Source organism: Tenrec ecaudatus, chromosome 6, assembly GCF_050624435.1.
Source record: "Tenrec ecaudatus isolate mTenEca1 chromosome 6, mTenEca1.hap1, whole genome shotgun sequence".
In the NCBI taxonomy this organism is placed as follows: Eukaryota; Metazoa; Chordata; class Mammalia; order Afrosoricida; family Tenrecidae; genus Tenrec; species Tenrec ecaudatus.
In genome coordinates this window covers 48,061,290-48,075,029 of record NC_134535.1, presented here as the reverse complement: position 1 = coordinate 48,075,029, position 13,740 = coordinate 48,061,290, and the positions used below count along the sequence as shown (strand labels likewise).

The window sequence follows — 13,740 nt, the reverse complement described above, 5'->3', positions numbered from 1 at the left end:
TATGAATGGACAGCCGATGCCAGATGCTTTGGCTTTTTTTCTGAATTTAATGTTTGGAAAAGAAATGTCTCTCTCTCCTTCATTCAGAGAAAATACACTTTATACAGTTTAGCAGAGAAAGTTGGGAGTGGGGAGCGAACAGCAATGAAGACACGGTGAGAGTGTTATTTCAGCAGGGGCAGACAGCAGCCTCTGAGAATATCCATCTGGTAGGTGCTGAGCAAAAAGTGCTGACGTCATCTTTGTTGCTTGGCAACGGTATTTTTTCCTCATCCAGAGCAGCTTCATTAGTTTAAAGTAGGTGATTTTTACTGGTAATTTGAGAAGCAGAGACTTAGGCTTTGGTTTGTGAGAGGAATGATCTTTTGTAGGATGTAAGACAGGCTTGAGGCCCCCATTTTGAATGTAAATAACTGTTTACAAACTGTTAGTCCATTGAAAATGAATGATGTCAGTCAATGAATCAGGGCTTTTGTTCTTTGTAGCATTAAGATGGAGAGAGGATATATAATATTCTTTATATATGTATTTCCAATATTATTACTGTACATGCAGCAGTTCAGAGAAGTACAATTGCTTTTGTTAGATTTATTTTTATGCTTATTATGATTCTGGTCTCTTGACAAGAAACTAGAAAAATTGAGGAAATCAATTAAGAATATAAAGTGGATTTGGATTTTGAAGTCACATCTATTTTAATTCTACTGCCCTTGGCAAGGATCACATTTAATCCACTCTAAAAAAAAAGAAAGAAATATATCGTTTTTATAGATCTTCAAGAGAAAACTTGTTAATAAACCTTTCTTCCACATAACTTGCTGTCTGAAATTTTTATTGCCTGTCTTACGTCTTTCGTAAGTGTCTGCACTGCAGGCCCATTGGTCCCACAGAGGGGTTTCTGAGTCCTCTTCTGCTGTCAGTTGTAATTTGAAAAGCAGCAGTTGACAATTCTCCACGGGAAAGCAATGTGGGTATTGAAAACTGATGCAAACCTGGTAGGCCTGGATTTAAATCCTGGCTCAGCCACATCCTCTGTAGCCAGAGGCAAGTCCTTGTTTTCATGTTTATGTGTTTTCCCTTATTCACAATGAGTAGAATAATAGTTTCTCACATTTCTATAGAAATCTTGAAATAAATAAGGAACAGCTGCGAACAATCCAGCATATCCTGGCCCATTTAGAAAAACAAACAAACAAATAAACAAAACCCACTGCCACTGAATTCTGACTCATAAAAACCCTATCGGACAGAGCTTTCTAATGTTCCAGAGACCATACATGTTTGTGCAAGTGGTCGCATCTTTCTCTGGTCAAGCAGCTGTTAAGTTTGAAGCACCTACCTACCATTAGCAGCTCAAGACGTAACCCACTGAACTCCTAGGGTCCTTTTCCAGGACGATACCCCAAACCAAACCCGATTCTCTGCCACCACATCAGTTGCTATTCACGGTCACCAGGTAGGAAAGCTAGAAGTGCCCCATTTGGGTTTCTGAGGCTGCCAATCTTCACGGACATAGACAACCTCAATGCAACTGCTGACTGGTGGTTATCAGCCCAACACATAACCTGCTGAAGACTAAGTCAACACTGGCAAACACCTAATGAACACTCTTTTCCTCTAACTTTCCTTTCATAAGGGAAGGGAAGGAGCCTTCTTGGCAGCCTGCCCAGTGGAGAATCCAGATTCAGGGAAACCGGTCATTAGAAGTTAGTTGACACGTAAGGGATGTAATCAATCGTTGGTAATTGTCATTGAGTCACAACTTCCAGGGACCTGACAGAGAACAGAACGAAAAACCAACCAGTCCTGTGGCCTCCTCCTTTCAGTGCTATGTTGGACCCTGCGTTGCCGTGACTCCATCACTCCAGCTCCTGCAGTCTCCCTCCTCTTCCCTGACCCTCCATTTGACCAAGCATGACATCTTTCCCCAAGCACTGATCCCGCCTGGTAAAATGCCCAGAGTTTGTGAGCCGAAATCTTGTGTCTAAGGAGAATTCTGACTGTATTTCTTCCAAGTTAGATTTGTTCATTCTTCTGGTAGTTCGTGGTATTTTTAATATTCTTCTCCAACACCATAATCTCAAGGCAGCAAGTTTTTAGCCCTCTGGAATCATTGATCAATTTTCACATGCATTGGGAGCAATCGACAACACCATGGCTTAGATCAGGAGCACTTCAGCTCTCAAAGTGACATCTTTACTATTAAACACATTTAAAAATCGTTTGTGGCAGATTTCTCCAATGCAACATGCCATTTGATTTATTGTTGTTGTTTTTTTTTTTACAGTTGCTTCCCAACACCTCTAGAGCCATGTGCCAAACTTTGTGGTTTACAGTTTAGGATCCATGAAAGCATCAGGTCCTCTACATGAAAGTGAAGTTGGCAATCCATATTAGAGGGAAGAGGATAAAAAGGCCAATTGGAAGATAGGATCAGGGTTCTGGTCAAGAAGGTTATGCCTTGTTGTATGATTCTCATCATAACCCTGTAACATAGTTTTTCCTATCTGATTCTAAGCCTAGAGACGGAGGCCCAGAGAGCAGAGGTGCCTTACCTGGCATGTAGAGAATGGAAAGGAGGCTGGTCTGAACCCAGGGTTCCTGTGCACTTCACCTGGGCTTTGGTCTGAGCTCCCGTTTTCTCTGTGGCCATCTAGCAAATGATTTTGAGGCTCTCAGAGGCTGCAGGCAAATGGCAAAGTGTTTACCTTTTGTGATTGTAGTGGAAGTGGGGCGAACCCTCAACTGAAAACCCAGACTGAACAAGACTCGGCTGAGTCTTGGTCAAGGGGTTCTTGGGGCCCCAAGGGGCCTTTAGATTGCTCTAGGTCTCAGGCTGAAAAGACCGCTGGAAGCATCAATTCCCTCCCAGCCCCAGAGGGCTTTGTCGGCACTGACGCTGCCACCTCCGATGACTGAGGTCCCCCTAGAAACAGGAAGGCACTGATCATGACATGGGATTCCTGGATGGGGCTAGTGGGTGACCTGTTTGGCTGCTAACCTGAAAAGGGACAGATTTCAATCCATCCAGAGGTGCCTTGAAGAAAGGCCTGGTAATCTCTACTTCTGAAAAAACAGTCACTAAAAACCTAATGGTGCACAGTTCTACTCTGATAAACATGAGTGTGTAGACTTTGATCATGGCATTCAATGGGGTGATGCTTAACATTCCTTGGTGCCTAACAGATGGAAGTAGGTAACACAGAATTCTACTTCCAGAACAAGACAATACTTGTCTCCACACATACCAATCTAGCCCCTGCTACCATGACATAGTTGCAGCCAGGTGCCCCTACCATCAGGGAAGTTGGTGGGCACTGAAGGAATGAGGAAGAACTTATGCACTATTAATGCAAACTTGGACTTGCTGATTTTCTTGTATTATTTAATTAGGAGACTTGTTCGTTCCTGCTGATCCAAATATAGGTGGGAGTGTAGACAATGTATATCCTAGAGGCACTGGGGAAATTATCAGTGGAAATCAAATCCTGGTTTCCCATCAACTTCCTCTGATCAACCTTCAGCTTCGCAACTGTGGCCTAGTGTTATTGGGTTTCTTCCACTGACGTTGATTAGTGAAACCAGTAAGATGAAATCCTTGACAACTTCAATCTTCTCTCCATTCATCATGATGTTGCGTGTGGCTAAGAGGATTCACATTTTCTTTCACTCAGGGCTCATCCCTGGCAAGGCTGGTCAGCATCGGCGAGCTCTTCAAGCTTCCTTTGCAGGCAGGGCTGTGCCATCTGCACATTTTGGGTCTGTAAGGAGCTGTCCCCCAATTCTCTTCAGATAGTTCACATTCTTGGATTATTTACTCAACATATAAATTCAATGAGCCTGGCAAAACGGTAAAACACCGACATGCACATCTTTCCTGATTTTAAATCATGCTATTCCCCAAACTAAGGCTCTAGTGCTATGTCCAGGTTGCAGACAAAGTGTTTCCATTCTTCACAATATCATATATATGTATGTATGTATATATATATATATATATACACACACATACATACATACTTATGTTCCACACAGTTCAATGTTTTTGCAAAGTCAATGAAACAGAGATAAACATTTTTTCTGGTTTGCTTTGCTCTTAGTCAATATCCATCTGACATCAACAATCATCAACAATACTATCCCTTGTTAAATATCCTTTTTTTAAAAATTCCAGTCTAAATTTCTTGAAATTCCCTGGTTATTGTACTATTGCAATTTTGGCGACTCATCTTGCTTGTGACATTGATTATATTGTTAGCTTCCCTTTTCTGTTTGATCAGCTTCCTCTGAAATGGACACCAAATATAATCATAAAAAACCCAAACTCACTGCTACGGAGGCGGTGCCAACACACAGGGTCCCTCGAGGGCAGGATGGAACGGCCCTGGTGCATTTCCAGGTCTGTCAATCGTTCCAGGAGTCGAAAGCCCTGTCTGCTGGTTTCGAACCGCTGATCTTGCAGTTAGCAGATGACCAGGCTATTTGCTGGCATCAATACAGTGATTAAGATCAGCACCAGAATGCTCATCCTTCTCTTTGGTCCACATACCTTCCTTTAGCCACTGGGTTCCCTGCAGTTCACTCATTCCGCATTTCTTATCTAATTACTCCGCTGGTTAGTCATGGGTTTCCTTAATTTGGGCTGGATATATAACTGTCACTCAACTTAAACTCTATGGGTGGCATCTCCAGTTAGGACCAATGGACTGGCTGTTGTGGTTTCTGTCTTGTTAATTCCAACTCCTCTCATCCCCTTCTATCAAAACCGTGACCGGTAGGAAGCAGGTAGTGAGGCCTGTCTTCTGAGGTATCTGTGTGAGCTTGAACTGCCAGCCTTTCAGTTAGTAGTTAAGGACCTCACCACTTACAGCACCCAGGGGCCCCTAGTGTCCTGGTTAAGGAGTGAAATAACATGAGCCTCTGCATGGCTTCATTTAAGGGTCTGTCCCAGGGGCCCTGGCGCTACCCTAGTGGGAGTGTTGGATCACTAGCCACAAGCTTGGTGATTGAAAGCTACCAGCCACTCCCAGGAGAAAACTGAGGCTGCCTTGCACCCCCCCACCCCCGCTCGGATACCAGATCTAGGGTCGCTACAAGTCGGACAGTGGTTTGTTTTTGTTTGGGGTTTCAATAAAGAAAAGTTAGGTTGTTTTGAAGTATCTCAAGCTGTAAACGTCCCATCTCGTGAAGACGGAGGTTGAATTGATTTTCTTTCACTAGCGCACCTCTCACTGTTTCTGCTTTCTCTGCTACCACCAGTCAAGTTATTTATAGCTCACTGTATAGATTCTGCAGTGGGAGATGGTCTCCTTACAAACTGCCCATGTGCCCATCACGATGCCGTGATTAATATGACTCAGCAGTACTGGGCTGCTGAATTGATTTATTCTTAGAACTTCATCTCTCAGCGTGGGCCACCGACTTCTAAATCCATATTGGTTAAATGTAGTGTTTCTAGAAGCACAGTTGGGGCAGGATGGCAGCTGGCCCAGGGCAGTGGGTGTTCTCACTTACAGAACTGGACATGTGAGCCTACCACCATGTTCCCTGATCACCCACGTGTCGCTTCCGCTTCCTGTGTTATCTTGCATGGCAGTCGAAACCCTGGGAGCGCCCTGGACTTGCCCCGTGTCTGAACAATCACCAATCCTTTTGATTCTGAGTATAACACACATTTGATCTTATCTTTCTCGGTCATTCACCTGCACCACATCACCAGCATGCAAGAGATTTATCGCTTTGTGTTGCAGTTCAGTTTGCAACCAAAGAGATTTTTCTAAAGTTCAATTCTGAACAGATGACCCCACCTAAAATCCCCAGCTCCCACTCATGTCTCCCCATTGCTTCCAGAATAATCGCTGAATTTCTGAAGTTGGCAAGGAAGACACTTCATGATCAGCCTCTGCTAACCTCTTACTTTTGGCTCCTGTCATTTCTTCTAGACCACCCACTGCTCCCAATCTTTGCTCTGCTGAGTAACGTGCACTCCCCTGATCTTCTGATGTCTGCCTCTTTGCACATGCTGATATTCCGATTTAATGACTCTTTCTACCCTAACACTCCCTTTACCAAAAGAAGTGGCTGTCAGGGAGTAGAATATATTCAATGAACATTCATTAACGGGTGACCTTTAGGTATTATTCTTGATTTAGGGAAAGGTTGTAAAAGAGTTCCGGCAGTGGTATATACTTTTCCTCTTCCCCGAGCTCTCTATTTTGCCGGCTCTTTGGTTCATTTGGGGATTTCATTCTACGACATTGCTATCTAGTTTTCGGAAGCCTTGATCTAATAAGGGAGAACTGGAGCCAAAGGCCATATAAGAAGCGTGCATTTATTAGTCAGCAAACACTTCCTAAAACAAAATGCCAGGGACTTCACTGTGCTTGGAGACGATGATAGAAATGGTCTTTAGGAATACAGAAGGAAAGGTTGATGCAAGGACAGACCAGGAGAGAGTTTTTATGTAATTATGCACACAATTCTTTTTGAGAATTGCACAAATTCCATAAGAATCCTATATTATGTTAATGGCAGTTGTTCCAGGTATGTATTGCTGTGTAATATACACACTCCTCCAAAAGCTCAAGGCTTAAAAAATATATCACTCTGATTCTGAGGACCAAGGGATCAGCCAGAGAAAACTCAGACAGGGTTTAGTGGTGGACCGGCTGGTCTCGATGGTCCAAGATGGCATCATTCTCACGCCTGGGGATGGCTCCAAGACTGGACTCAGCTCGATCTTCACAGACATGCCTCCCAGGGGCTTTCTCAGCATGGTTGCCTCATGATAGTTTTAGATCATTCATATCGTAGCTCAAATATTTCCCACCGAGCACTCCAAGATTCTCAAAGCATCTCTCTGCAAATGGAACTAGCTTGTTTTCACTGTTTGCTATCAGTGAGAACAGTCAGAAAGCCTGCCACAAAATCCAAGGAGAGGGACACTGGGTCATCTCTGGACGAGACGACTGAAAAGAAACCTCAGCCCTCTCTGCTCCGCTTCCTGTTTCCTGATGTTCTGGGAGAAACAAGGGTATCTTACATCAACCAAATTATTATACTATATTTTCTATTAATCTATGCATATTCTTCCACAAAATAAAGCTAGACATAGAACTTATGTGGGATTCTAAGATATACATGAATTACATTTCTATTTTTATGATCCATTTACTTCTTTCCTCAAAAACCCTACAAGGTGTGCAGTACCATTGAGAGTACAAGCTTGCCCTTATAAGGACTGTGAAGTTGTCTCACCTGCTCAGTCTCTACACTACCTCTTTGGCCCTACTTTCTACTAGCATTCTCCCCATTTACTTTATATAAATCACATGGTTGTCCATTGATACTCAAACCTTCTAGAAATTAACCCACTGAAGACCTCTGTGCTTGTATTTTTCTCCACCTAGATGTGCACTTCCCCCAGATAGCTCCCGACCTATCTCCTCACTTCCTTCAGGTCTTTATGCAATATCACCTACTCACGAAGGACTCCTCTCGTGTGTCTTTCCTTCATGTTACCGTGTATACTCGAGTATAAGCTGACCTGAATATCTGCCAAGGCACCTAATTTTACCACAAAACTTGCATTAAAAAGGTGCTGAAACCTTGGCTTATGCAGAGTGTATAGTGTTTGATTTTCCTTAGCATTCGTCACTCTCTAACATTAATTTATTTATAATTTATTGATTGACTCACTCACTAGCATTGCCATATCTTCAATTCTAGAAGCAGAACGCAGAACACAGTGGCTAAATGAATAATTTTTGGCCAAGTGATCTGTGTCACTACGATGTCCATTTGCACTTATAAAGATCTAAAGCAGCGGTCACCAGGATTTCTGTTCCTCCGTGAAGACAGACTTTGGAGAATTTCGCTTCCTTTTCCATTTCCCGTTTTCTGTATCAGAACCTCATCTATTTCTCCTTCTTCTCTGAAGGAACTCCATGAGCTGGGACAAACTGTTTACATTTTCTTGTTCTTAGTAATTTTCATATGTGAAAAAAGATTCTTATATCACCTTAGAGTGCTGTCTTGATTAAATGTAATCATATAAAAGCAGTATAAAAATGCTGTATTTGAAAATAATCTGTGTCCTCGCTCCTCTTTTGGTCCCTCAAAGTCAGACATTTTAAGGGCACTCCATTTAGGTAACAATCCACCAGCCTAACGAAGGCCGTGCGCTGTGAGGATGCAGTGGGCTTGCGCTAAGATGGAGCGGCAGGGGAGATGAAAGGAAAGCACCTAGCTTTTAATTCGATGTGAAAGTAAAAATACCAAAGTAGCTTACCTTCCACACCATTCAACTAGCTGACAGCTTCTTCCTCTCCATTCAGCTTATCTGAAGAAATGACATGGTGAATTCCTGAATATCTCATGTTTACAAGGTTAACATCTAAAAGATTTTTTTTCTAAATGAAATATCTAATTCCCTTTTTCAAGGAGAATATTCTATCTTGTTTAATATTTCTATTTTCCAATCATGGTATGACATCTGGATTTTCAGTCTCCCTAGATCACTGCTAGACAAGTTAATTATAGTCTAGATAGTTTGAAGCAGATGTTTTTAGAAGGTCTTTGGAAGGGACTTCCGGAGTCCTGAGGATTTCTGTAAGAACGGTAGCTTCCCTGGTTGTTTGGTTTTGTTTGAGCCACCAGCCTAATCTGCACATGCTCTGACTTGCGTGTCAAGGTGATCACACAGTCCTGTGTGCATAAATGAGAACACGTGTGCATTGCATATGAATCCATCCTTGGGTCACAGTATGCTTGAGCTACAATGAAAGAAGACCACATTTCCGTGATGAAATATTATAGTCTTCCCTGATCCACCATCGGCCTAACTGCCAGATTATGCTTGGAATTCTAGAAACTGCTACTTTGTCTAAATATGTTTGCTGCGTGTCATTCGCTATGTAGTTATTTTTCTAATCTCCTAAATGAATGCCAAAATAAGATAAGCAGCATCAATTCATATTATCAACCTAAGTTACCTGGATGCCTGATTCATTTCTAAGTCCTTGGGGCTATTTTTTTTCAAAGTCCCTTTAAAAATCAGTCAAATTAATCATAGAGACAAATAAGCATTCTATATTTGAATTATAATCATAAAGCAGAACAAGCCACTGAAGGATATTAGATACATGTAAACTCTATGTAGAGGTGCCTAGGAGCCTCATGAAATGTACTTAATGTTTAATTCCATACACTGTAAGTTTTGATAGCATTTCGGTAATTTTTTTTCTTTACTTAATAATCGACCTATTCTCACCATCTTTCACACACTCCTTCTCTCGCAATGGTATAGAAGGACTGGCCCTGATACCTTTCATAAGCACTTACACGAAGACGGGGTTAAGTAGGGCACAGCGGTGGAGTGGTTGGACTGTTAAGAATTGATGTTGAATGCTTTTTCTATTTTGTTTTGAGAGACACGGGATCGTTGGTATGGGTCAGAGTATGTGCTCACAATTTCTGGGGCTGTGCGTGCAGTGTTAAGGAAGGGAGGCTGGAACTAAACTGTAGTCACCTTATCGGTAGACTAAACTCGAACGGGGATCGTTTTAGAAGAGCAGGAACTCTAACAGATTTCCCCATCAGATCGGCAGGGAAAACAGCATTTGAAGAGGCTGTTTCCTTCCCCGATGTGTACTAGTAATTTCTGCTCCTATTGTCACCTTTCCTTCCTTCTGTCGATTCTTCTCTACGCACATCGCTCGACAGCAGTGATCTCTGTCATCGCCTCTGCTTATTTCTTGCATGGGTTTGGAAGAATAGAGGAAGTTAGTGCCTAGATATTTTAAAACAGAAGAAAGGTGGGAAATATTTACCCTTTAAAAGATATACAATGATTCCCACACTGGTTATGCTGTGGTTGTGTGTGAGTATATGTGTGTGTGCGTAGCGATACATGTCTATCTATCTATCCTTGTATATGTGTGTGTGTGCGCGCGCGAGCACATGCACATGCAGACAGTAGGTATTGTGTGGCTTTGTATAAATGTATGTTCATAAAATACTTTCCCATCATTTGGACATAGAATGAAAATATGCGAGAATTTCTGATTACATATCAGAAATGTCTGTTCCGGTTACTTGCTGATTATCCTCAATGGTGACCATCTGGCTTAGCCCCTTAATCTCTGGACTGTGACTTAGGAACTGTGTTTTAATGTTCCTTAGCCAACTTCTGTTACTGATGCCAGCTGAGACACTATCCATAAAATGTGAATAAAAAATCATTTCTCTGAAGCTGGAAAGAGGAATACATTCTTCCCATCATTCTAAAATATATAAATCTATGACAAACTATGTTAGAGATCATGGTGGAAGAAATAAATTCTGAGTACTTAAGAAGGTAAATATGTTTATTATTTTTAGATTACTGTGAATATAATTAGGTAGGCATTTACGTCTTTGAGGTGCAAATGTGTATGTTTACAGAGCAGGGGTCATGTGAAGTCTTACAGGCACAGACGATAAAGGTTCTCCCATCCCCCAAAAAACAACACAAATGTTTAAAAGATGATGTTCACTCCAAATCTCCAGATGTATACTTATCAAGAATACTTCTTTTTATCCATTAAAACAATTATTGAGACAGTAATGGGATTACTAATTACCTGCCAGTGTGGCAGGGAGGTTAGAGGGCAAGGGAGAGCTAAGAACAGTGAGTATGAGAAAGAAGAAGATTTTCTGGAATTGATTGTGGTGACGATTGTACATTTGTTCATGATATTACAGAACTGTTAAATTGCACAATATGTAAATTATATACCAATAAAACTATTTAAACTGTTCCTGAAACGACAACATGGGGTTTTTCCTTGAGCTTCTGGAAGCCCCCACCAATAAGGACTCTCCTGTGTACATTGTTTCATGCCCGGTCAACATTACGTTGGAGAAGTGTTCATAACATGTGTTAACACTTGCTCTTATCGTTTTTTACCGTACATACTAGAGCATTACTATTCAACAGTGTATGTGTCGAGCCTATGTTTAGTGTGTATTTGAATTGTTTCAGGTCTTTGGTTATTATCCATGATATTGATACTTTTACGCCTTTCAGTGTCCAAGTGTGCAGATTTGTGTTGGGAGTCAAATTGCTATGTCAATAGTCTTCCTATATTTCCCCTGCCAATTGCTATGTCAACAGTCTTCCTATATTCCCCCCACCCAATTTTTTAAAGGACTTGGAACACAGGTGTGTAAAGAGTGGTTTATTTATTGTTGTGGAATTTATCAAATTATTGCCCTTAAGAACAATCACTCTCAGATAATAATTGATACTACTCTGAAATAACTTGATATAAGAAAATTTGAACATATTTTGGTAATCAATGGAGACAAATTGTGGATAAATGTTTAATGTTGGTGAAATGGCCAGCATACCATAAATATTTTTGCATTCTAAATTTGGGGACCAAAGAAGACAGAGAATAGTAGATTGATAAACCCTTCAATACAATAAGCACTAGAATGCAAGATTCCTTATGCAAAGGTAAATCTTTGAAAATTAGGATTTTGTATTATTTGTATTTTAAAATTATTTCTAGTTTAAATATTTGAGTGCCTTATTCTGACAAGAAACTACATAGAGGAATATTTTGCACCAATATTATTTACAATGAGAGGTAAAATAATTTTAAATGAATAAAGAAAAATTCTATTTTGTAGTGATCTTAAAGCTTTAGGCCTACTAATCTATAATGGATTTTTTTTTCTTTAAGACAAATACTACTACATACATTTTTCTAAATTTATAATCTTTATATATACATATCTGTATATATGTAGTAAATTACCACGTTGTCACCTCCAAATTATATGGTGACAATTTCATCACTTCTAAGTCATATATTGTTATTATTCATCTATTTCTAAATTCTGGAACAAACTGGAGTTTGGGCATGGATGCACTGAAGAAAGAATTTTGATTCCAGTTAAATGATTAAATAATCAATGATATTTCTTTTCCCAGAAACTGGATCTCCAATTACAGCTTCATGCATTGGATTAGGTAATTCTAAAACACCGCCGCCAGGGCAGGCAGGAAAATGCGTTCCTGGATACAATGGTAAGAGATGGCTTCGGTTCTGGAAAAGACGCGGAGTGAATGTAGTGGAGAACCCATGTGTCTGGGGCCTGACTTAGAGCTGGGCATACACTAAATGCTTAGTGAGAATTGTTTGCATCAGTACCTTCGACTGCCAGTAAAGACATTCAGCTCTGCTACAGCAAACATCGACAAAGTTGTGGCGATGTTGCCAAGCTCTCATAATAGAGAAAAAATATTATTTTAAGGCATTTTTAGGATAACGTATATGTAATTAATGCCCATGGGATAGCTACAAGATGCTGAAAACATATATACATTCAGGTAAGGATGCTTCAGGGCGATTTTACCTTTTTACAGGTGAGGTAACTAACGTCCAGAGAGTATATAACTGATTAGGTCTTGATGGCGAGGAAATGGTTGTCTACATTTGCTAGTTGTGTGTTTCGACTACACAAACTGCCCCTCACCATGACATACACTACCTTTTAATTTGGAAGTGATGGCAAGTTGTTTGAGTCTTGCTGGCAAAATATAATATGAAGAGTAATGGTTTTCAAAGGAAAATTAATCTCCTTTATGCTAGCCATGTGCTTGCGATATAATATCCTTTCAATATTTGTTTTTAAAATTCATGGTAGAGTAGCAAATGTAACAGTTACATAATTTCCCTCAGGTTTTATTTCCGAGCTCCATAACTTTGATGAATTATCTAAGTTTTTAAATATATGGTTTATGTAGATATAAACAGAAACAGTAGTTACATCGACGGTGGTGGTGACTAGGTGAGGTCAGGACGGTTCCACTTCGCAGCGGAGTCGCGTGTGCCCCATGACCGGGCTGTACCATCCGCACAATGGCGTTAGGGCTCAGCGCTCAACTCCCCCATCCAGTCATCTTCCTGCACGTCTCCTCTGTTTCACTCACCTTCCACTTCCTCAAGCATGACATCCTTCTCCAGGGACCGACCCCTCCCAATGATAGGTGCAGGATACAGCTCAGGAAGGCTTGCCGTCCTCATGTTACAGGAGCGTTCGGGCTAAAAGTCTTCAGGGATTGATTTGTCCATTCTTCTGGCAGCCCATGATTATTCCATATTCTTCGCCAACACCATCGTGCAAAGACATCGATTATTCTTCCTCATTCAGCATACAGCTTTCACGTACATCACGAGGCAATTGAAGATGCCACGCCATGAGTCAGGGACACCTCAATCATCAGTCTGACACCTTTGTTATTTATTACTTTAAAGAAGTCTATCTCCGCAGACTTGGCCAATGCAATGTGTGATTTTATGTCTCTACTCTTGTTTCCATGGGTGACTGTGTATCCAAGTAAATCAAAATCCAAAGCAACTCCCATATTTTCTCTATTTATTGTGATGTTGCTTGTTGATTCAGCTGTGAGTTTCTTAGTATTTGCTTTTCCTCAGTAAGTGCTTCAGTTCTCCTTCACTTTCCTTAAGCAAGGTTGTATCATCTGCATAGCATCAAGTTATGAAGTCTTCCTCCAGGTCTGATGCTCCTTTATTATTCCTATAGACTACCTTCTTAGAATATGCGCTTAGCATAGCATACATATTGAGTAAATGTGGTAAATTGATATAACTCTGAGACACAGCTTATCTGTTTTCTTAAGCCACATGTTTTCCCCTTCAAATGACTAGGGCTCACTCTGCCTGCACA

General features: G+C 40.9%; 1 protein-coding gene across 2 annotated transcripts in view; it reads left to right on the top strand.

Annotated features, from left to right (window-relative positions):
• The window catches only part of ACSS3 (acyl-CoA synthetase short chain family member 3), a 179,087-nt gene that overhangs the window by 131,369 nt on the left and 33,978 nt on the right, over positions 1 to 13,740 (top strand). For both annotated transcript variants that reach the window (XM_075551224.1, XM_075551223.1), the window contains one exon: positions 11,981 to 12,076. In XM_075551224.1, the coding sequence (XP_075407339.1) occupies positions 11,981 to 12,076 (96 nt within the window). The remainder of the gene's footprint in view (positions 1 to 11,980; positions 12,077 to 13,740) is intronic.